Source organism: Calidris pugnax, unplaced genomic scaffold (assembly GCF_001431845.1).
Source record: "Calidris pugnax isolate Ruff unplaced genomic scaffold, ASM143184v1 scaffold31, whole genome shotgun sequence".
Taxonomy (NCBI): Eukaryota; Metazoa; Chordata; class Aves; order Charadriiformes; family Scolopacidae; genus Calidris; species Calidris pugnax.
The window spans coordinates 9,391,562-9,412,088 of record NW_015090786.1 but is presented as its reverse complement, the minus strand read 5'-3'; the positions used below and the strand labels follow the sequence as shown (position 1 = coordinate 9,412,088).

The following is a 20,527-nucleotide window of genomic DNA, read 5'->3' as shown; positions in this document are numbered from 1 at the left end:
ATTTGGCATTGTGATACACTGACAGATTTTCTGTCTGTTTAACCACAGTTATATACTACAAAAGTTTACTCGTGGGTTTCAATTATTCAAATTGATTTCAAAACCTGTACACTTACTGAGCAGTTTTTTTGCCTGCAGTACAAACCTTAAACAAGGAGCTGGCAAGAAAGGATGCGTACGAATAATCAGCAGCACTACCAAGAATTGTATTTCTAATGAATGGAGTGGCACAAAGCTATGAGAAACAGCAGGAACTGCATACTTAATAAATAAAGTGATTTCTTATTTATTTAGAACAACACCACTTTCCATGGTTGGATTTCCACAAGCTTGACAAACATTAAATCCTTTAAATCCCAGTGCAAATCCTAGCCTCATTTCACTTGATGACAGAACTCCCAAGGTCATTATAGTGGCCAAGACTGCTTTTCCTTTTGGGGCAGACCATCAACATTGAACTGCCCAAAGCCATATGCTGAACCAGTGTCACAGTGAGGTCTAAATTAGACGATCTAAGTCCCATAGCTACACTATCTGCAGTCTTCACAAACACAGGGCATTATTTTGTTGTGTTGAACAAAATTTTCTGACAACGGCCACTCCTTAGTTTTTGTGTGGAGATGGAGAAATGCATCATTCCACCGCAGTCAGGAAATCACAGCAACAGTCCCCCATTTTAGCTCTGCTCATCCACATAACACATTGCTTTCACTGGATAAAGAGCTCTCCTTGAGCCTTGTTAAAAACCACTGCTGATCTAACTGGACATTTCTGCACACTACAGGGGTAAGTACATTTGAGGTCATAATGACAGTAGCAGAAAATCACTATTTGCGCTCCAGAATGAAACACTTCCTAAAATGCTGCTGGATGGAACGCTGAAGTCACAGTGCCAAAAGATCTATGGCGCACGCTAATAAATGATGCTCTGGCAGCCTTGTTACGGTTCTGCTCCTGGAAGGTCCCTTTCTACACTACAGCAGAGCAAATCCCGCGATATACCAAAGGATGCCCCTGTAAAACTCTGCTCCTGAAACTTGCCAAGAATAATCTCTGATGGTTAAGTGAGAAAGCTGGGTTGTTAACATCTGATCCAAATTTAATAATCTGTAGAAAAGGTATGCACTGAAAGTGTGTGGCTTTAATTAACTGCAAATAATCCCCCAAGGCAAATATTTAATTACCTGCACAGCTTCTTACTTCTTTCATGGCATGACAATAAGTTTATAAATCCAAGTTTGAAAGCAGAATATCTCACTGATGTATAATTTGCTAAAATTTTGCCCTTGCTGTACTTTTTTTCACCCTACTGTGGGCTTAAAATGCTACTCACTGCTATGAGCCGGACCACTGTGCTGGCCTTTCATGCCACATTGTGCCATGAGTTACAAGGGATTACCCTATCAGCCCAAATCAGAGCAAAAATAAATTAGAATTCCATCAAAATCCAAGTTTAATCAAAAAGCCAGTTGAAGAACCTCTTGGTATACATGGGGACGGCACTAAAAATCTGTTGGGAATTTTTCAAACAAACTTTAAACCCATTGAGTGAAATTTTGGCTTTGCCAAAATTTTTGACAAAGCTTTCACGATATCAAAGAAGCCAAGACTTGTACTACCTGTAGCCCCATACCTTAAATTAATAGAATGTTTTTTCTGTATGACTGAATTACATGTTTGTAAAAGAAACTGTACTGAATAAGCTGGAAGCAGAAGATCTCTGCCTTAAGTCCTGTGCAGCCAGGGCCCAAACCCAGCCCTTCACCCAGCCAGGAGTGATGATAACGTGTGATATTACCTGCTGTGGGTGGGAGAGATGCACGAGGCACGGTCCCATCGGACCCTCAGAGTTATCTTATCCTACAGCTATTGCACAGTACTTCACACTCCCAGACCTGCGCCTTTAATCTCAGTTCACTTGTGCCACCTTTTCTCCTAGAATGAGGAATGACTCCAATTTCATGCAAAAATCAATCCCCAGCATCAGAGGAACAATTACGCGCTTTGGTCAATAATAACGAATGGAGTTTAAGGAGGCTGGTGCGTGGCTGATGTATGTGCCCCATCAGGCTGCTGTTTGTCGCGGAGCATGGCACGGCTTAGGGCACAGCAGGGCTGGGGCAGAGCACGGGGGAGCTGTGGCTGCCCCCAGCCTTTGGCACAGCTGGCAGACAGACCCCGCAGCTGTGCCGAGCCCCACAGGAGGCGCCGCAGCCCGAGACCACCTATGCTATTTGGCACATCTTCACACGTTCCCGTTGCTGGCTCCGCACACTTTATTATTACGGGATCGTAACTTTGCATTTAAACTTTCATTCTGATCGTAAACGGTTTTCTAATTGTTCCAGGGTTCAAGAAAGCAATTTAATTGCGCAGAATTCCAAATTATCCCAGGCAATATACAATGATAATTCTGCACGAGTTATTTTTTGTAAAGTATGTTTCTGAAAAGAGCAGAACATGGACAAGATTTACAAGAATCCCCACTCTTATTTCAGCAGTAGGAATCAGCCTTTGCATTAGTATGCAGATTCTGAGTTTCAAAATCTTTAAGGTCAAGACCATGTCAAAGATTTCTTCTTTTCAAATGCAAATATTAGATCAAATATTCAAGCCAAAAGGTCCAAAACCAGATTTACTTTTAGGATTAACAAGAATAAAATAAAGCAAAGGAATAAACCCAGATTTATGAAGAAAATCTGAGCCAAGCAAGAGTAAAAGTGCAAGACCAAATGCACTGGTCAATAAAAGCTATTCCCAAATTGGATACAAGGCAAGAGTGCCACCTCTATTTTGAGGAGTCAGCGGTGGGAATCCCACAAATGCTGATCATATACTACTCTCTACGTGCAAGTTTTCAGTAGGCTAGTGGTGTTTCTGGAGCTCAGCTGGTCCTCTGTGTTTGCCTAGACCTTTAGAGCCTCATGCAACTGGGCATAAGCCAGTATCATAGTCCTAAATGATTCCGGGGTCTACAAAAGCTCTGGCCATCCCTACAGCCTTCGTTCATCTCAAATTGGGATGGGAACTAACGACTTTTTTAAACTGCGTAAAGCAGTGTTACTCTTCTCCTAACCCAGCTACTTACATATTAAGTCACAGCAGACAATCCAAGTCAGGATATTGTTTTGCAGCTGAGTTTTTTGATAACACACTTGGCACTATTTACCTTGGGTAACCCCAAATTGGGACTGTAAGGGTTAACATTCCTCCAGGCAGGACTGAAAATAATCAGTGTTTCTGATGCTGCACTGGAGCACAGTTCTTAATGTCATCATTGATCACACATGAATGAACCAAACATGACATTTAATGACAGAAATGAACCAAAGCCAGGCCACTTTTACCTACTGCACAGCCAGCAGTGAAGCGTTCACTGGAGTCTGAGCATCTCTTAGTTCCTTCAAACCTGCTTTTTCAGGCTTGGTGGCTGCAATGACAGTGGCACTTGGCTCTGCACCCCTCCCTTGTATGGAAACCACTGTCTCGTGGGGCTGCAGGGTTGAATGCCCTGACCTTTAACAACCCATGAAGAAAATATTTGGACTTTCAGTAAGCCAATCAGAATACTCCACAAGTATATTCGCCGCCCCAATATATCAACTGCATGTTGAATTCAGCTGCAAGAAAACCGTGTAGCTTGCAGTAAACTACCAATCCCACCCATCCTGCCAATAATCAGGCACTATTTTGCCTAAATACTGCATAAACCCCTATGTTTTTCTTTGCCATTCATATTTTTTTTCTGACTGTATGAAGCGATGTTGCTTAAACAAAATTTTGCAAATGCTAAAGAAGAGGAGAAATGGTAAGATCTGAATGTTAAGTGGTTTTAATGATCTTTTAAAATTCACTTCCCCAGCTACTCTCTGTATGGCTTATTTACTGAGTCGTTTCTAATGTGCAACACACCTGGGTCCCGCATACAGCATAGATAAATCACCATGTTTTAGGGAGCTGTAAGAAGATTAAAGAGGGAAAAAGCTGGTCATTATGAAAGAAAGAGGTTCAGTGCATTTTATTTTTTAAGCATGATACTGTGAAAAATGACTGGAATATTTCCAGAGTGAAAGAAATCAAGCAGGCGTCTAAAATTACAGGTAATGGTGTGCACGGAGCCTGCCACATGATTAGGGTATTCTTTTGCCTCATAAACTGAGGAAAATGTGTTAAAATGAAGTACTATAAAATGGTGATTTATGAGAAGTTAGGGAGATATTCTTGAGCTTTGACTTTAAAATGTTATTTTTATATCCACCAAGATTTCATTTTAATCTATCTTTATGACAGATTAGATTTATTGGAGTCCAAGTTTATACGGCTTGGTAAAACAGACCTTTCTAGGTGCAACAACCTGTAGAGATATTTTTGTGAGTATTCGGGTAATAGACCAGGCAGTTCATCTCCACAGGTGGGGTCCAATGAGTAATGCTCCCACTGGCTTATGCTGCCAGCCAACAGAAGGGCATCTCCTCTCACCTCCCCTTCTGTCCACAGGAGACATTTCAGGTGCAGCTGGTATCATAACCATGGGCATCCTGCTGCTGCTGTAAAGGGCAGGGTCTGTTGTACAGGGCTCCGGGAAAGGAGTAAGCTGAGGAAAAACCTGTCTGCCTTGGTTAGACCCTTCCCAGGAGAAGACACTGCGTAGCCGAAGGTAAGGGTTGAGTGGGGGTGAGGTGGAAGGAGTAGATGCTCACATCGGACCGATGGGAGCGCAGCTGGATGGCTCCAGGTCAGCTAGTATGTAAAAATAAGTTGGATCTAAATAAACCAGCTAGGGAGATTAGGGTCAGCTGTTGCGGCTGCCTGTACTGGTGAAGGGGTACAGCAAAAATACCTCTGGAGCAGTTTATGGGCTGGACCTCCTCTGGATGCACAATGCCACAGATAGGTCAGATTAAAAAAGACAAGCAAATAACCCGCATTATGTACAGCTGAAAGTGACCGTTAGGGAGGGTGTTAGGAGAACAGGCACCGGGTTGGATGGTGATGGTTATGTACCTGGTTTAAAAAAACCCCAAACCACAGCATTTAGCTCGTGTTAGCCAATTTGCTTTCATAGAAACCCTTCTAAGCAAGGGAGAGACAAATGTTATCACTGTACCTGGCACACAGAGCCTCAGCTATGGTTGGGGGTGTTGAAACTCTTCTATTAAAAAAGGTTCTTTTTCAGTTACCTATAATTGAAATTTTTCAGGCTGAAATTTTCCAGGTCTAATCATAGCCCAAGGGTGAAGTAAAAACATTTCATTGGGAGCTGCTGAGCGCTCAGCACTTCTGAAAATCGGGTCATTCATTTAGATGTCTTAATGTATACTTAAGAGCTGATTTTAAACACCTCTTTTTGAACATATTGGCCTTTCAGTCAATCTTTTTCACCTACTTATCAATGTCTAATTTACGTCGATTTGCAGAGCTGCCCTGCATTTGAAATGCTCTATCTTTCAATTTATCCTTTCTCAACCATTTATGTCTTTAGAACATCCAGATTTTTCCATGGTGAGAACTACAGCTGGCCAAACAGGAATTTTATATCCATTATGTCTTACAGGCAGGATACTGACAGGCTCCTGGGTTGCACAAAGTGAGTTTTCAGGGCTAACCCCTAGCCAAGGCTATATCTAATTCTGGTTCTGACAACATAAGCCCCCCAGCTGACCGAACCTGACTCCATTTGAGAGACCACAGAAAAACAGTGACTTGCTTTAAATGGTACTCCCACAGGAGCACAGACTTTGGTGAACACCTGGAAATAATTAATTGCTACTTTATTTTTAAAATTAATTAGCATATGATTTAATTTAGTTGACCTTCAAATGAAAATTCAGTTCTTATTAAGTGCTAATGAATTAAACTCAGCGTATTGTGCACAGAAACTTTGCCATGATTGCATAGTGGGGAGTTCATTCTTCACCTCCACTAAATCCAGTTCCTTTTTTCATTTTTGTACCAGAAAGCCCTATCATTAAATCAGGTTAAACAGTAACTGGAAGACGCAGAACACTCTCCTCTCACACAGACACACGCATACATACTCCTTTTAAAGAAAAATAATCAACAGGTTCAAACCAATTCACAGCTACATATAATATGGTGCATTTAAAATGAATTTCTAGTCCCAGCACAATCTTGTATGGACAGGCACACTAGACTGAGTGCAGCCTGTCTGATACGTTTTATCTGCTGCATAAACATTAATGACTTTAATCACTTTGTTCTGCCCTTACACTTCATAAAGAGAAGCATCTCTAACTTGAAATACGCTGTGTATAAAGGATCTACTTCCATATGCACAGTAATGAAGCGCTACGAAGGTGCTGCCTAGAGATGTCAGCTCTCCCCCCAAGAGCTAATAGTTATGCAGGCAAGTTTTCAAGGGTAAAATTGCAACACTTCTTTGTGATATTTCCAGACAGTGGAAATAGAAATTTGGCACAGCCTGGAATAAGTGGCCACCTCCACAGCATAACATCAAACATCTTGATATTCTTGGAATATGACTGTTCTGCCTTTTTTTTTTTTCCTTCCCCTGAGTATAGACAAAGAACTCAAAAAATTCAGTCTGCTCAAAGGCCACATGCAAACTGGGACCACGTGGACTTTTTTTTTTCTGGACAGTGTCTATTGTGAATAACAAAAAAGATAAACTTTCACATCAATATGAATTTGTAATCTCACCGTAGGTTTTCCTTATAATCTAAGCCCCTCAAAACGTGATTCCTGTGCTGTTGTTCGCACTTACCATGAAACACCCCTTTCGCATCCCTCTCTCTCCCCTTTTCCTTTAAAAAATCCTGATAAAGACAACTCAGCTAAGAAAAAGATACGTGAATTTCATGGTAGCAGAGATGCATGTGCTATGTTTTGAGTATCACCACATTTTAGAGCAATAAATAACTATGTCAATGTGTTTGCTATGTTCTAGAAGTACATGAAAAAATAAGCAGAAAAACTACTAGTCAACTCTAATTGGAGTTAAAATACTTGTTTTGGTGCACTCACCAGACCTAACATTTGAAAAACTCCTATACTTCCATAGTAGGCTTGGAAACCTCCTATTCCGAGTGATTTAAACTATGCATTTTGGGAATATGTAGCCTAGACTTATTTGCCACAAATCTGCTCTCACAGTAATTAGGTGGAAGGACTGGAAAAACATAATTTCTATAAATGCTTTGCATCCAGTTCATTTAGTTGAAGATAAACTACAGAAATGAGCATGCTCCAGAACCTGGCAGGTTTTAGCTGTGTTAACTCAGTGGGCAAACAATCTGAAGGCTGAAATTTATTTCAGGAGCAGCAGGTGTTTTCAGAAATGGCAGGATTTTGTAAAAGTGCCACTTCCCAAGTGGTAGCAAGTTTTTCGTAACACTAGTATTCATTTTAAAACAATTCAAAATCTAAAATCTGAAAAGTTTAAAGTCCACTAATGGAAATAAGGATTAAAACCACAGCCTGGTGGATGCAGCAGCCTCTTTGCTCAAAATTCTTGGTTACATTTAAAAAATTTGCAAGCAAATCCCCAAACACATTCTTTCCCACATCATTCCTTTTTTTCTACTTGTATGACTTCACAAACAAAATAAATGGAGGAGAGTCTCTCTTGCTCCTTTTTCTCCTACCAGATGCTTTCTGTCTTACTTTTGAGGAGAGGTAGGACATCAAAGAGAAACTGCCCTTTGGATTTCTCAGAGTCCTATCTCTTCTGTCAACCTCTCAAGAGAAGAGGGGAAAACACTACACTCAGCATATTATAGGAAAAGTGAGATCTAGAGCACCACTATGAGAAGGTGGTGCTCTAGAGACCTGGTGCTCAGGTCTCTTCCTGAGAAGAGACAACTAATACAATGGGTCAAAAAACTGGAGTGGTTACACATTGAGATGGTCGCTGAAGCAAAGCAGAACACAGTGGCTTCAGAGTCAGAACAAGCACCCAAAGCCGTACTAAAATGTTGGGATCTTTAGTAAGACTGCAGACAGCAAAAAAAACCCAAACCCAAAGCTTGACCACGACCCTCACATTATGAAACATGAAAACCACATCTGATGGGGGATCTCATAGATACAGGATACAATAAACAGGCCAAATGTCCGCCAAAAAAAAAAAGATAAATGAATGACAGGCAATCACCAACAATGCTGAGACTGAATCTATCACAATTTCTGCCTTCCGCTAGCCTTGCCACAACTTTAATTGGCAAAAGATATCAAAAGCCAGTGCTCCAGCAAGGGTTGGTGGGTTTTTTTACCCCTGCAGGGTTAATCAATCAGTTAAGAAAGCACTTAAATCAACCTGCACAAGGCTTTGAACTCATAATCAGGTAAGTATGTGAGCTCTCTAGAATGTGTCTTGGGAACAAAAGGCCAAGATCTCACACCCCGTCACACTTATCTAGAAAAATGAGAAGAGAGTCAAGCAGTGACGCTGAATTACACTTTAAATCTTTTAAAATAAATAAGTTAATGGATGTTAATAATTATGTTATCTCAGTAAAACGCATTAAAATTTTCTATTAGTCTTTCTTGAAGGCTGCACTGATGGACTGTATTTATTATAGATAGCATAACTGTTTTGAATTACCAGTAGCGAACATTTTATAAATCACCCAGGCTTTTTCCTGACGTACCCCCACAAAAATGCCCAAAACTATAGACCGGCACAAGCAATTAATAGCGTGATATCATAAAAGTATCAAAAACAATACGTCTGTGCACTGGTTCCTATCTGTAAACCAACAGCTCCACAGGAAAAATCTCAGCTTGAAACATTTAAATTAGATCATCTCTCTTTCTTGTTTCCTAAACTCCCTGTCATTTGGCCCCGTGACACTTTTAAATATTTATCACAAACTAAATGATCTGAGTGCCCAGCACAGTCTGCACAAGATAAACATTACTTTCTCCCTCTCAATTATGACTTCATCTCCTCCTGTCTCCTCTTGATGTGTTTATAGCTATTGTGTTTTTCTTTTTCCCCATCAGGAGAGCACCAAATAGGGAACTAATATTGCTGAGATAGATGTGCACGCTTAACTTCATGCCTGTGAGTCACCCCAGCGAGCCCAAGCTTTGGGCTTATTTCTGATATGTCATGTATGATATTTTAGTATTAGCTCTATAACAAGAGGACTTAGGAATTCACGGCATCTCTCCTACCAGCATAACAGCTGGTGCCAAGTACTTCATTACAAAGACTTTTGCAAATGAAAATCCAAGCATTTACCTATTTCTGTATTGTTTAACTGTGATTTTGGCAATTTCCAGACAAAGGGAAATAAGGATTTACGAAACGTCCTCTTGGGAATGGATATTTTGAAACGCAATTTACAATCTGTACCTTTATCCTCACTCAGCTCTGTTTCTTCTGATGATGATAGGCTGGCTACAGCTGAAGGTTTTGTCTCATCTGTAAGAACCAAGGAAATGAAAGAGAAGTTATTCATTAGGCAGCGAACTGATGAACCACTTTACTGAAAAAAAGCGTTACGCCTTATTGAGGCAAGATACTGGACCTGAATTTGATTTTCTGGGCTTCTATCCATTCACAGTGCGTTCACCGACCATTACTGGTCTGATTGTCTTCCCTAAGCCGGGGTAAACTTACATTACAATACTGCCAGATCAAGTCTATATTACAATTTCTCATAATACAGAGAGGAGAACAGCTATCAGTTTCATGGGTAGGCTGGTGCTGCTATTTGCTTAGAGAGTCCATTTTTCATTTAATCCATCTATTTTGAGAAAAAAACAATTAAGCCATTCTCAACTTTAATCATGTCCACGAATCCCATTGGAATTAAAATGATTACATGCAAATGCTTTCCTGAAAATAGAAGCTTTCAGGAATCAGGCCTGAAATTTGGCAAGTCCCTGAAAAATCTGTGGCTTGGATTTTTTTTTATTGGTAGCGCATGCAGGTAAAACTATTGTACTTAATAGATAGAACTAGTACCTGAATTTAACAGAATTTTTACACTTTCACTGTTGCTTTTTCTTGGCAATTTTTGTAGTTCTAAAACCTTTATAAGCCTTTGTTTTCTTTTCTAGGCTTTCATTTCTTTCAAAAGACTTGCCTCTGATGATTCTGTCAAAATTTTTTTCCTAATACAGTCATCAAGTATTTTTAACTAGCTTGAAACAAGAGCTCTGAACCACCTGCCATGATGTTTTCCCACGTGTTAACTGTGAAGTTCACTGATGATAGACCGGAGGCCAGACTTTAAAAAAACCACACCGTAATAACTGAAAAATTTCAGGCCAGTCTTTGTACACTATATCTGGCTTTTTCACTACTCTATAATAAGAATATATAAATCTTTATGTAACAGACTAGGTAAGAATACAGTGTCTATTTTTTCTCTTGCATTCTCTTCCACAATATCGAAGCATATGATTTGTCATTTGTCACACTCAGGTGAATGTTACGCCTTTTGTTTAGAAAATACAAGTAAGAACCTTAACATTTGATAGGATTGCTCCTTACAGTGATCACATAGTGATTAGAAACATTTTAGGCATAAAACTGCCTATCTTAGAAAATCAGGTCATTTTCTACTACTAAGAAAGAGCACAGAAGCAGCAATCTAAAAGTTCCCAATGATGTTTTGTCTCCACAATGAGCAGAGTAGAAAGGAGGAGCAACTCATTAGCTGAACATAACTAACTTGAGGTAATTGCACACCTCTCTGTTCTTGTCACCATGTGAACCAGTAGGGATAAATGTTAAGCCAAATAATTTTTTCCTGTAACACTGCGTGCCTGTGGTCGAGGAGGTGATTCATGGACTATGCGTAGGCACAACGCTATCTTTAGGCATGTACCTAAAACGCGTTCCTAAAGTATGACATTTTCTGGATCTGGGACTTAAAACGTCTGGATCTTTTCTTTGACACTCTTCATGAGAGCAACAAAACATGACTACCAATATGAGATAGGAAATGAATGTACATCATGGCTCTGATAAACCAGCTCTGACAGCTCGTAACATAACAAGTCATAATGATGGTTTTGGGAAAAACACAATGCATTTAAGACACCTCCAGTAGCAAAGTCAGAATTGAGAGAAGTACATATTCCTTAATTCTCTTGGGAAAAATGAAATGCATCTCATTCAATCAAACTGTTTTGCAAATCAAAATACCAGGGAAATACAGAGTGAGTATCAGAGTGAATATAGCTGACAAGCACAACAGGCTGTATTTGGCATCTGCAGAGAGTAGTGTAACTGGGTTTAACAGGAACCCCTGCAGCTGGAGCCAGGAGCTCCTAGAAGTACTAGTCCTTAGGCGAGCCAGCAGCCAAGCAGGACTTGGTACAGCTAAAAGCTCAATATTGCTTGGGCAAAGCTATGCACCTGCCCAGTCAGAGATTCCAAACAGAATCTAGATTCACAGACCGAGCAACCCATTCCTCCCTTCTGCCTGGTCCCCTTCCCCTCTTCAAAACATGGCTAGCATAAAAGTGAAAAACCCAGGAAAGGAAACGTGGTTGTCCTCCAGCACTTACAAAATACCACTGCACACTTATCTTGGGGAGGATAAAGAGCCCAGGCCCAAAGTTTGCATGGGAATCTGTCCACGGGAATCTTTTTAAATCTATAATACTGTGTGCCTACAGCTTCACCTCCTACCGACTGACCCTTATGAAGACATAAAGAAGAGGTGATAAAGAGGACATGAAACATAGAAGGACTTCAAGCACTTGCAGACAGCATCAGCTGTTAACACCTAGTTGCAGAAGACGGACCTGTGGAGTGCAGGGACACTTCCACATACACATGCCCAATTCTTAGGACAAAAAGAAGGACCCTTATCAAATGAATTCCTCATCTGGAAACAGCCACAATGCAGTAAGCAAACCAGTTAAGTCAAGAATCTAGGCCTTCTGAATTTTTTTGCTGCATTTACTGGCGGGTCTTCTTCAGCTCAATCTTCCCCATATTGAAAACAATCTTCAATTCTGATTAAAAAGAAGAAGTTCTGAAGAAAATGGTTTCATGCATTCTGGATTAAGTATGTGTAGTCTACATCCTGCACTACAACGGCAAAAAAACCCAACCAACCAAACAAGAAAAGCATTGTGTTACGTGCAATGCTATGGTAAAAGAAAACCTTCAAAAATAAGGGGATTTGCAGACATTTTGATTGCCGCTTCAGCTCTTTTGATGACTAATTCTAATTGTCTTTTGCACTGAACAGAGTTGGGTAGGATGAAAAATACAACCATAAACAGGAAATAAAATCTATTGTGAACACAGAGTGACATTATATTTTAAAATATTGAACACACTATAATTTATGAGCATGCCATCTGCAAAATCCACTGCTCGTGAACTCTGACATTCATTCGCAGTATATGCAATATCTTTCTGTATGGATTTAAATCTTCATAACCCCTGAGACTTGTGTAGACAATTTATTAAAACTTGAAAATACCCTTTAAAATCTTCAGAAGTACAGTTTTCATCAAAGGAAGCCTGCTTCCTCCTTCTCCAAATTTCCTTTTCCCCCATTTCTAGCCTGTGCAGAGGGCTATTTTGCTGTAGACAGAGGGAAAATTAGGTCTTTCTAGTCAGAGGATTAGCTAGGGGCAGTCCACCTTAAAGGGAGAAGGTAGAGCTGGTAAACTGAAGAGGGAGGTCTGCATTCCTGCATTGCAATACATTCATTCATAATGAATGGAGCTGTGGTCTCTAATGGGAGAAGTGCTCAAGATCTGAGCTAATCTGGAGAAAATGTACAAACATTCAATAGCATTGACTGAAGTTATTGTTCACCAACGTGGATAAAACCTAAGAAAGCCCTTTAAGGAACTGGGCACAAACCTGCTTCTCGGCTCTGGCCCTCAGTTTCTTCGGTGTTTTGCTTCTCCTCTGTGCCGTCACCACCTATCGAGGAAAACGCATTAAAAAATTATTTATGATATGTCTTTCCATTGGTAACTGCAGCAGCAGTATTAATTGTAACCAATTCAGCACAAACTGCTAATTTAAGGCAAGGTGCCATGATAAAAGGGGAGAGATATAAAGGTAAACTGAAAAAACCTGCAATCATAACTGGTTACATTTAAAACAGTCACATTTTCACATCTCAAGCTGAGGAAGGGGGTTTAGACTCAAGATTTTTATCTCAATAGCCACACTGGAAATATCTGTACACCAAATAAAGGTATGTTTCCCTAAATACTTTCTGCAACAGATGAAATGGTTGCTTGATCTTAGTCTATGTATATTATGAAGGTTCTTTCCTAAGATTATTTTCCTCCAGTAACATTTCCACACGATCCTTGAAGCAGCTGTGTTTCTGACTTGCAGAACCTACTTTTAATGCTTATGGAAAGTAAGAATAGGAGGGGGAGAATCGCCTGAAATTTAGTTTAAAGCAAAAGGCACAACGCCACTTAGGTAAAGTATAAAAACACATCACAAACGACTGCAAAGCAGAGAGCAAAATAAACCAAAGTAGGATTGCTAGGAGTGAATGCATTTTTCCCCTTTTTACATTCACATTCATTTCCAATTTTCTCCACTACTTTGCATTCGCATTCATTATCCATTTTCTTCCCTCCAGCTCCCTTTTGGAAGGCAGGTACCAAATAGCGAATCACCACTGAGGAAAGTATTACCCTGGGGAACATCTACGGACACAAGATCAAGCTCTCTTAACCTTTGCTTGGCCTGATTAGAAATATATCAGCAAGTCTGTATTTTCAACAATGGAGAAGGTTCTTTTGGCTTCCTAATAATCTCAGAGGCTGCAGTGCAGCTTGCTGGCTCAGATGCGATGGCTACGCTCCCTCTTTTCCAGCATGGCGAGACAGACAGCGAGAACAGCTGAGTACCAGCCTTAATGAGGCATTTGAAAAACTGACTGCTGAGCACATACACTGGGAGAAAAGAAATTCATTCCCCGGCCTGTAAATGGCTTGATAATGATACACATATTTTTTGCTGTGATCTTTTCTGGCTCCTGGGTTTTTCTGATTACAGCTTCTCTAAAGCAACACGGTTAAAGTTCCTCACGCCTCCACCTTGCTTTTACTTAACACATGGAGTCTGTTGAGGAGAACAGCAGTAGCCCAAACGCAATTAGGTGCATGGAAGAAAAACAGAGAAAGCGCGTGTTTTTCAGAAGCAAGTGTACATCTGGTGGCACGGTGCGCTCGGCTAAGATTTAAAGGCTGAGGGATGAGGCTCTCCCTCGTACCAGCAGGCAATACATCCCCGCATCCAGCAGATGGGACTAGCGGAGAAGTATTTCCAGGCTGACCCTGCAGAGAGCTGCTCTCAGGAGGAGAAGAGATGGAGCAGGAGTTTGACACCTCACCTGAGAGGGGAGCGGTGGGCAGGGAGCAGCTGATGGCCGTCAGCGGAGACTCAGGCCTCCCGCCTGCTTGGTAACTCTGTACCTTCACAGGTGACCAGCTATAGTGACTTCTTAGCACATTAGTGCCCTCTAACTTGTAAAAAAATTGCATTACATGGGTGACCAAAATGGCTCGATAAAACCAGCTGGGTTTTTTTTGCCTTTTCCCCTTGAAATCAAAAAGTATTCTTTTCAAAATCAGCATTCTGCCTTCCACACACAACAGGACTGCACGCAAAATCAAAAATGAACTGTACTAGAAGATTAACTTTTCCCTCCCCTTTTTTAAAAAAACATGGGCTTGGGATTTTGCAAGCGTTGCAGCAAGCAATTAATAAATAAGGAGAAAAATCCTTTGCATCACCGGGATGTGTTTCAAAGGGATAAAGACATCTAGCTCAGGAGGTGCAGAAGGGAACAGTACGTTCAAGACAATCCTGTAACGCAACAGTGCAGTGACACTTGAAAAACCCGTACCGTTAGGTCAGACCCCAAGAGAATATTGCATCAGTGCGAAACAAGCGGTGCCAGAGCAGAAAGGATTTCATTATGGTCAAGCGTAACATGCTTCATTTTGCACAGAAAGACTTTACATTCAGAAAAAAGCAGGTCAGACATAAATGGTAACTACCTATATATCACTGAAAATCATTCCAGCAATTACCTTCCTGTATTCACAACATAAAACTACATTTCAGGATGACACTTGTTTCAACATCCATTATAACGTGTACAACTATAATTGTGAGTTTTTTGGCTAAAACCAGGCATTTCAAGGATTCATTCATGTTTATTGCCAAGGGACTACATCTCTTGCTAAAGCCACTTACACACAGCAAACTTAAACTACAAAAGAAAGTTTAAATGATCGTTTGGTTCATTAGATTATCAGATAAAGCACATATTCACCGGTATGTTTTGTTGCTCCTAAGTCTATTATTTCCCTGGAGATTCACTGTTTAAAACTGGTATAAACAGAATGATAATTACAGCATTATATATTGGATTCTCAACATGTTTTCCATCCAACACTTCATTTTGTTCCTTTAGATAGAAAAATGTAAAAGATTTTAAGCAGAAGCTTCACCTCTTGTACTCTGACCCAGTCCAACAGACTGACTGGATCGTGACATGAAAATTAATCTCGATCATCATACTGAAAGCACGCGTGGTGCCTGCCAAGTGACTTCAACAGAATTAGAGAAAAGAAAACAGTAAAAAATTACGAATGGACAAGTGATCCTCAAGTAAATGACTTGCAGAAGGAAGAGTTAAGCTCTGCTTGGCCTGCAGAATCTCTTCATCTCAGGAGAAAGGGAGGAAGCTGGGTACGAATACACCGGTAAGAAAGCAAACTATATGGGGTGGAGAAGTGACTAATCCCAAAGCATCTGACAAACAGTTTTTTCCATTTTTTAAAAAACCCTTCTAATGAGCCTCTCACCAAGTGTCTTCTACTGATGAAGAGTCTTTCTGTAATTATTGCTCTCCATTGGAGCTGGATGCAGAACAAATGGAAAGGATTTAAGTAGCACATCCTCAAGGCTAAAGAGCTAGAAATATATTTTACGAGAGTAGCGAGCCGTTTTTTCACCATATTTTTATTCACCTCTGGCTCTCCTTTTCTCCAGGCAGAAAAGCCAGACCCAGTGCATTTCCCTTGAGTCTTCCCCATGTCATTATTAATAATAAAAATGTCTTTTCCACTGGATGGCTTGTGCAGTATCTGCCATCCTTCTCCTTCCACTACCGCAGCAATTGGCGATTCCATTTCCTTTAGGTGGAAGCTGTCCTCACAATATTCGCTCTTCCATTATACTAGTAATTGAACAGCAATCTGTCACTCACTCCAAAGGAGATGGAAAAACTGGCAAATGACACGTCGTGTCATTTTAGGCCAGCAAATGTAAATGATTTTGAGCCACATCAAAAGACAAATGGGAACATCTGTTTCTTTTCCCTGGCATGGCAGTCAGTTGAAAAAACAGGAGTTTGAGAATTACAGTAGCACCTTACAAACAAAATAAGCACATCAGACACTAAAATACCTACTTCTGGCCATATATTTTGCTTTCCTTTGCCAAGCTGACTACTGTCTGATAAACGCTTGCCCTCTACTCTTGGCCTTTTTCTTTGGGATCAGCAAGAAAATTCCACCTCCCCTCCCCCCAGCAATGATATATACCCTCATTTATATTTGGTAGAAAACAGGCTAAACAGTGATCAATCAGCACACTCAGCAAGCTGGCAGAGCAAGCGGCACTTCTAACTAAACTAGAAAACCGGATATTCTGTGAGTGCCTGCCCACTTTATGTTAAGGAGAGGTATTTAGCATGCACAGTGATACGCCAGCTGCAGTAGCAGCCCCAAAATGAAGCAGATGATATGATAAATAATAAGTCAGCAGTCAGACAGGAGAGGGCTGGGACAAGATTCCAGTGAAAGTCCAGAGGACAAACCCTCAGCAGCAACATAAGAGCAGGTTTTAGTATTCTTCCCATTTTCTCTGCAAGAGCCCGGAGGTACATGGCTTTTTACATCTTTCACTGTTCTTGCGACAAACATGGCAAGTCAAAAATATTAATAGCCTGCTGGCCTCTTGGCTCTTCCCATTTCAGAGCTGAATAAGCGCCAGGTTTGCTCATACACCTACTCCTCTTCAGCAGTACCTTTCTTGGAGCCGAGTCTAAAGTCAGTGTCTCAAAAAATGGCCCAAAAAGACATCTCAACAACTGGTGCAAAAAAGACGTCTTCCATAAGACCTACAGATGATGTATTTTTAGTTAAAGGAAGAAATTCTGTGTAACTAGTACAAACAAGTCTACTTCCACTTCTCCAACATAGATGTTATTAACAATGAAATTGTTTTCACTACTGAGAAAGCTTACTGTACTTATATCACCCATAGTGTGTCAAGAGTAAGGTTCCTTCCAACAACCTCCTCCTTCCTGGAGTAGGAAGAGAGAGAGAGTTGATGCCTCAGGCTCACACACCTTGTTTGCCACTCTCACATACCTGTGTATGTACCAGATCCCCGAGTACCAGGTTTGACCCCATTACATCCCTGTACAGAACCTGCCACGCGAGTCTGGGTGCACTCCCTGGCTCTCCAGGCGGGCAGGGACCGTGCCCCTCTCCCAGGGTCTGGCCTGGGAATCTCTCCCCAGGCTGGGCCACACTTCTATGACAAATGCAAATGTAAAAACTGAGATCTGGCAGATAAAGGATGCCAGTTTTGAATTATCTTTTTTTACAGCACAAAAATATTGCCATGGTAATCATACTAATGATGTGAAGGTCCTTCTAGGATAACAGAGAAACTAATTAATGAGAAAATTAAAAATATAGGCCTTGATCTTACAGCTGTTACATTCTGCACACACGAGTAGATATGCTGACTTCAGTGAAACTCTGCATACGCAAGAAGAAAGCACACATATATCCATATATACACTCAAGATCATATAGCCTGCAACCATTTTCAGACTGTTCCAGTGGCAAAATGATATCAGACATAAAACAAAAAGCGTATACACACAAAGGCCATTATTGTAGAACTACAAACGCATTAAAATGAATCATTAGGGTGGCGGCCTGAGGTTACTGAACATTTTCAGTTTGCATTTTAATTTCTTTTAATTAAATTATGATTTAGGTCAGTTTTAATCACTACTTGAATATAACCCCTTTGGGCTAAATTTTAAGAAGGGTTAGTAAAAAGTTATCTGCAGTAATTGTTTAATGGAGTTATGAGACTTTTCCCCTCCGTGCTGCTTCGACGATTTACCTCGCTGCAGACCCAGACCTGAACGTGCTGCTGTCAATGCACCCAGCCTAGCAGAGTTGTCAGCGTAATAAATAACAGGTTTTCATTTTCATGCAGCATTTTGTCAAGAATTGTCGAGCAGTGTGGGAAAAGAATGAGAAAACTGTAGCTTGTGGGGATTATCTCAGAGGTTAAAAATAACACTATTGTATTTCACCTATTTAACCTCCTGAGAAATAGAGGAGCCTAATCTAAATCCCACTGAAGTCACCAGGCATGTTCCCCCTGCCTCACTCCTCCGCGGGTCACAAGGCAAGTAACTCAGTCTCATTATACCTTTTCTGGCCAGGGAAAAACCAGAGGACAAAGCGTGGGCCAACAGCCAGAGCATCAAATTAGGTGCTCGGAAGACACAAGAACTCAGATTTGCCCCAGCCCACTTCATACATAACATTGCTGGGAATGTTGTGCTAAGCTGGGTGTAATTCTTCTGTCTGACATATGGCGAGACTCAGATACTGTTATACAGGTAAGAGACATCTAAAATTTCATGGCCAAAGATGCTCGTCATCACTATTTCTGACAATCTGTAACTGTGACTGTTCAAAACAAATGAAAGCAGACATGTCCTGGAAGCTTGAGCTCTCCAACACAACCAGAGCATGGACATCATACCCTAGACGTCATATCCAGCCAGCACAGAGAGCAAAGATACAATCAGCATTTTGATGCCAAAAATACACACCCTGTGCTGCACAAGTATTATCGCTACTATCATAGTATATAAAAGTGGACAGAAGCTGCTCATGTGAGTTGATGCACGTCGAAGAACAAGCTGAGGCAGAGCTCGGAGCAGGACGGAGAAGCCCTGACTTCGAGCCCTACAGGCAGCCCTATCTAAGAAACAGAGAAAGAAAGGGACCCCATATATGAAGGTGCACAATACAATCACAAATTTTGTTGTTACTATGTCAATTTATTATTTGCTCATACTTCCCTGGTGTGCCTAAGAGACTAGATAACTGCACACCATTAAGGACTGCAGAGCAGCTGCTTTTCCAAGCCACAGTCAAAAGAAATCATGAGACCTATTCCAATTTTTTTCATATAGGTCATGAAACCATGTGTTGTGGCAATGGAACAAAGAGAAGAAATGGACAGAGAAGCCACACAGGAGATCAAACAGCATAAAAAGTGAACCAAAACATTCTATTTCACATCAATATTTCAGAATTAAGGGACTAACCCTGTCTTCTGCATTGGATCTGAACAATCACGATGGTTTACTGTTACTCACATCACGGTTAGAAATGAGAAATGAATTCCTTGACAGATGAGTCCCCTGCAGGTACGCTGCTTTGTCACTGTGTATAATTCTCCTCTGACAACATTGCATTAGTCACTTTAGTAACTTAGGATTTTGCACCTTAGCTCATCTCAGGAGAAAGAAAATCTACTCTGAAGCATCTAGTGTGAAAACAGGAATTGCAACGGTTTCCCTGGGATGGTTTACACACACGTACGTTTGGCTGCTAAAAGAAACCCAAATGGCTAAATGGTGGAAGCGACAGGACTGCACGTCACCTGGGGGGGCCAAAACGAGCTGCGTTTTCAAAGCTGCCTTGTGCGGCCACTGCACGGCAATTTAATGAAACAGTAGAAGCCACTTCAGCAATGAAAAGAATCTTCTAAGAAAGGTTTACTGGGAGAGCAAATACAAATAAAAATGCAGATAACCTCCTGGTTTTCCCCTGGCTAAGTGGAAAGCGATCACCCGATATTCTGAGAGCTGTAATCAGTCAAGACAGATGGTGGACTTCAAAACAGAAATGAAAAAAGAAACTATCAACCAAAGCAGATAGAGGTTAATAGCATCACTTTAAATATAACCAATCTGCATTAAGGTGAAACATTTTACAGACATGTTTGATACACATGCTGCCCAGGGAATTTCTTCTGTAATGCTTTATCTTAATTTAAAATTTTATTTAAGGATTTGGTTTGGTGGCAAGAAGAATACAGTAACTTCTAAGCTATCTTAATAAGAAGTAGCACTTTTAAGGCTGAATAAGAAAGTGTGTGTTTTTGAAGTATAATTATGTGTCTAGATGTTCATTTTTAGTAGATTATGAGTGGAGCAGAAATTTATTGAAGAATATTACTGCCCTGTGGGATGCAAAGAAGAAACGTAGCTACAAGTTCTCAATTTCTAAAAGAATTGCTTGCTATAAACCAAAGAACATTTTGAAAATGATCAGAAGTCAAATCTAGTTAGTATTAACTCATACCTTAAAGAGAGAGACAATCTGGTCTGCATAGCATTAGAAGGCCCTTGGAAAAGATGCCTTGAACACCCCTGTGCGATGGTAACAGCAACACCCAGCTGCTGTCCCG

At 40.7% G+C, this 20,527-nt stretch overlaps 1 protein-coding gene across 5 annotated transcripts in view; it reads right to left on the bottom strand.

Moving 5' to 3' along the window:
• The window catches only part of MACROD2 (MACRO domain containing 2), an 897,605-nt gene that overhangs the window by 43,612 nt on the left and 833,466 nt on the right, over positions 1–20,527 (bottom strand). For all 5 annotated transcript variants that reach the window (XM_014966420.1, XM_014966421.1, XM_014966424.1 and 2 more), the window contains exons 12-13: positions 12,827–12,889; positions 9,341–9,409 (exon numbers count right to left, since the gene is read on the bottom strand). In XM_014966420.1, the coding sequence (XP_014821906.1) occupies positions 9,341–9,409; positions 12,827–12,889 (132 nt within the window). The remainder of the gene's footprint in view (positions 1–9,340; positions 9,410–12,826; positions 12,890–20,527) is intronic.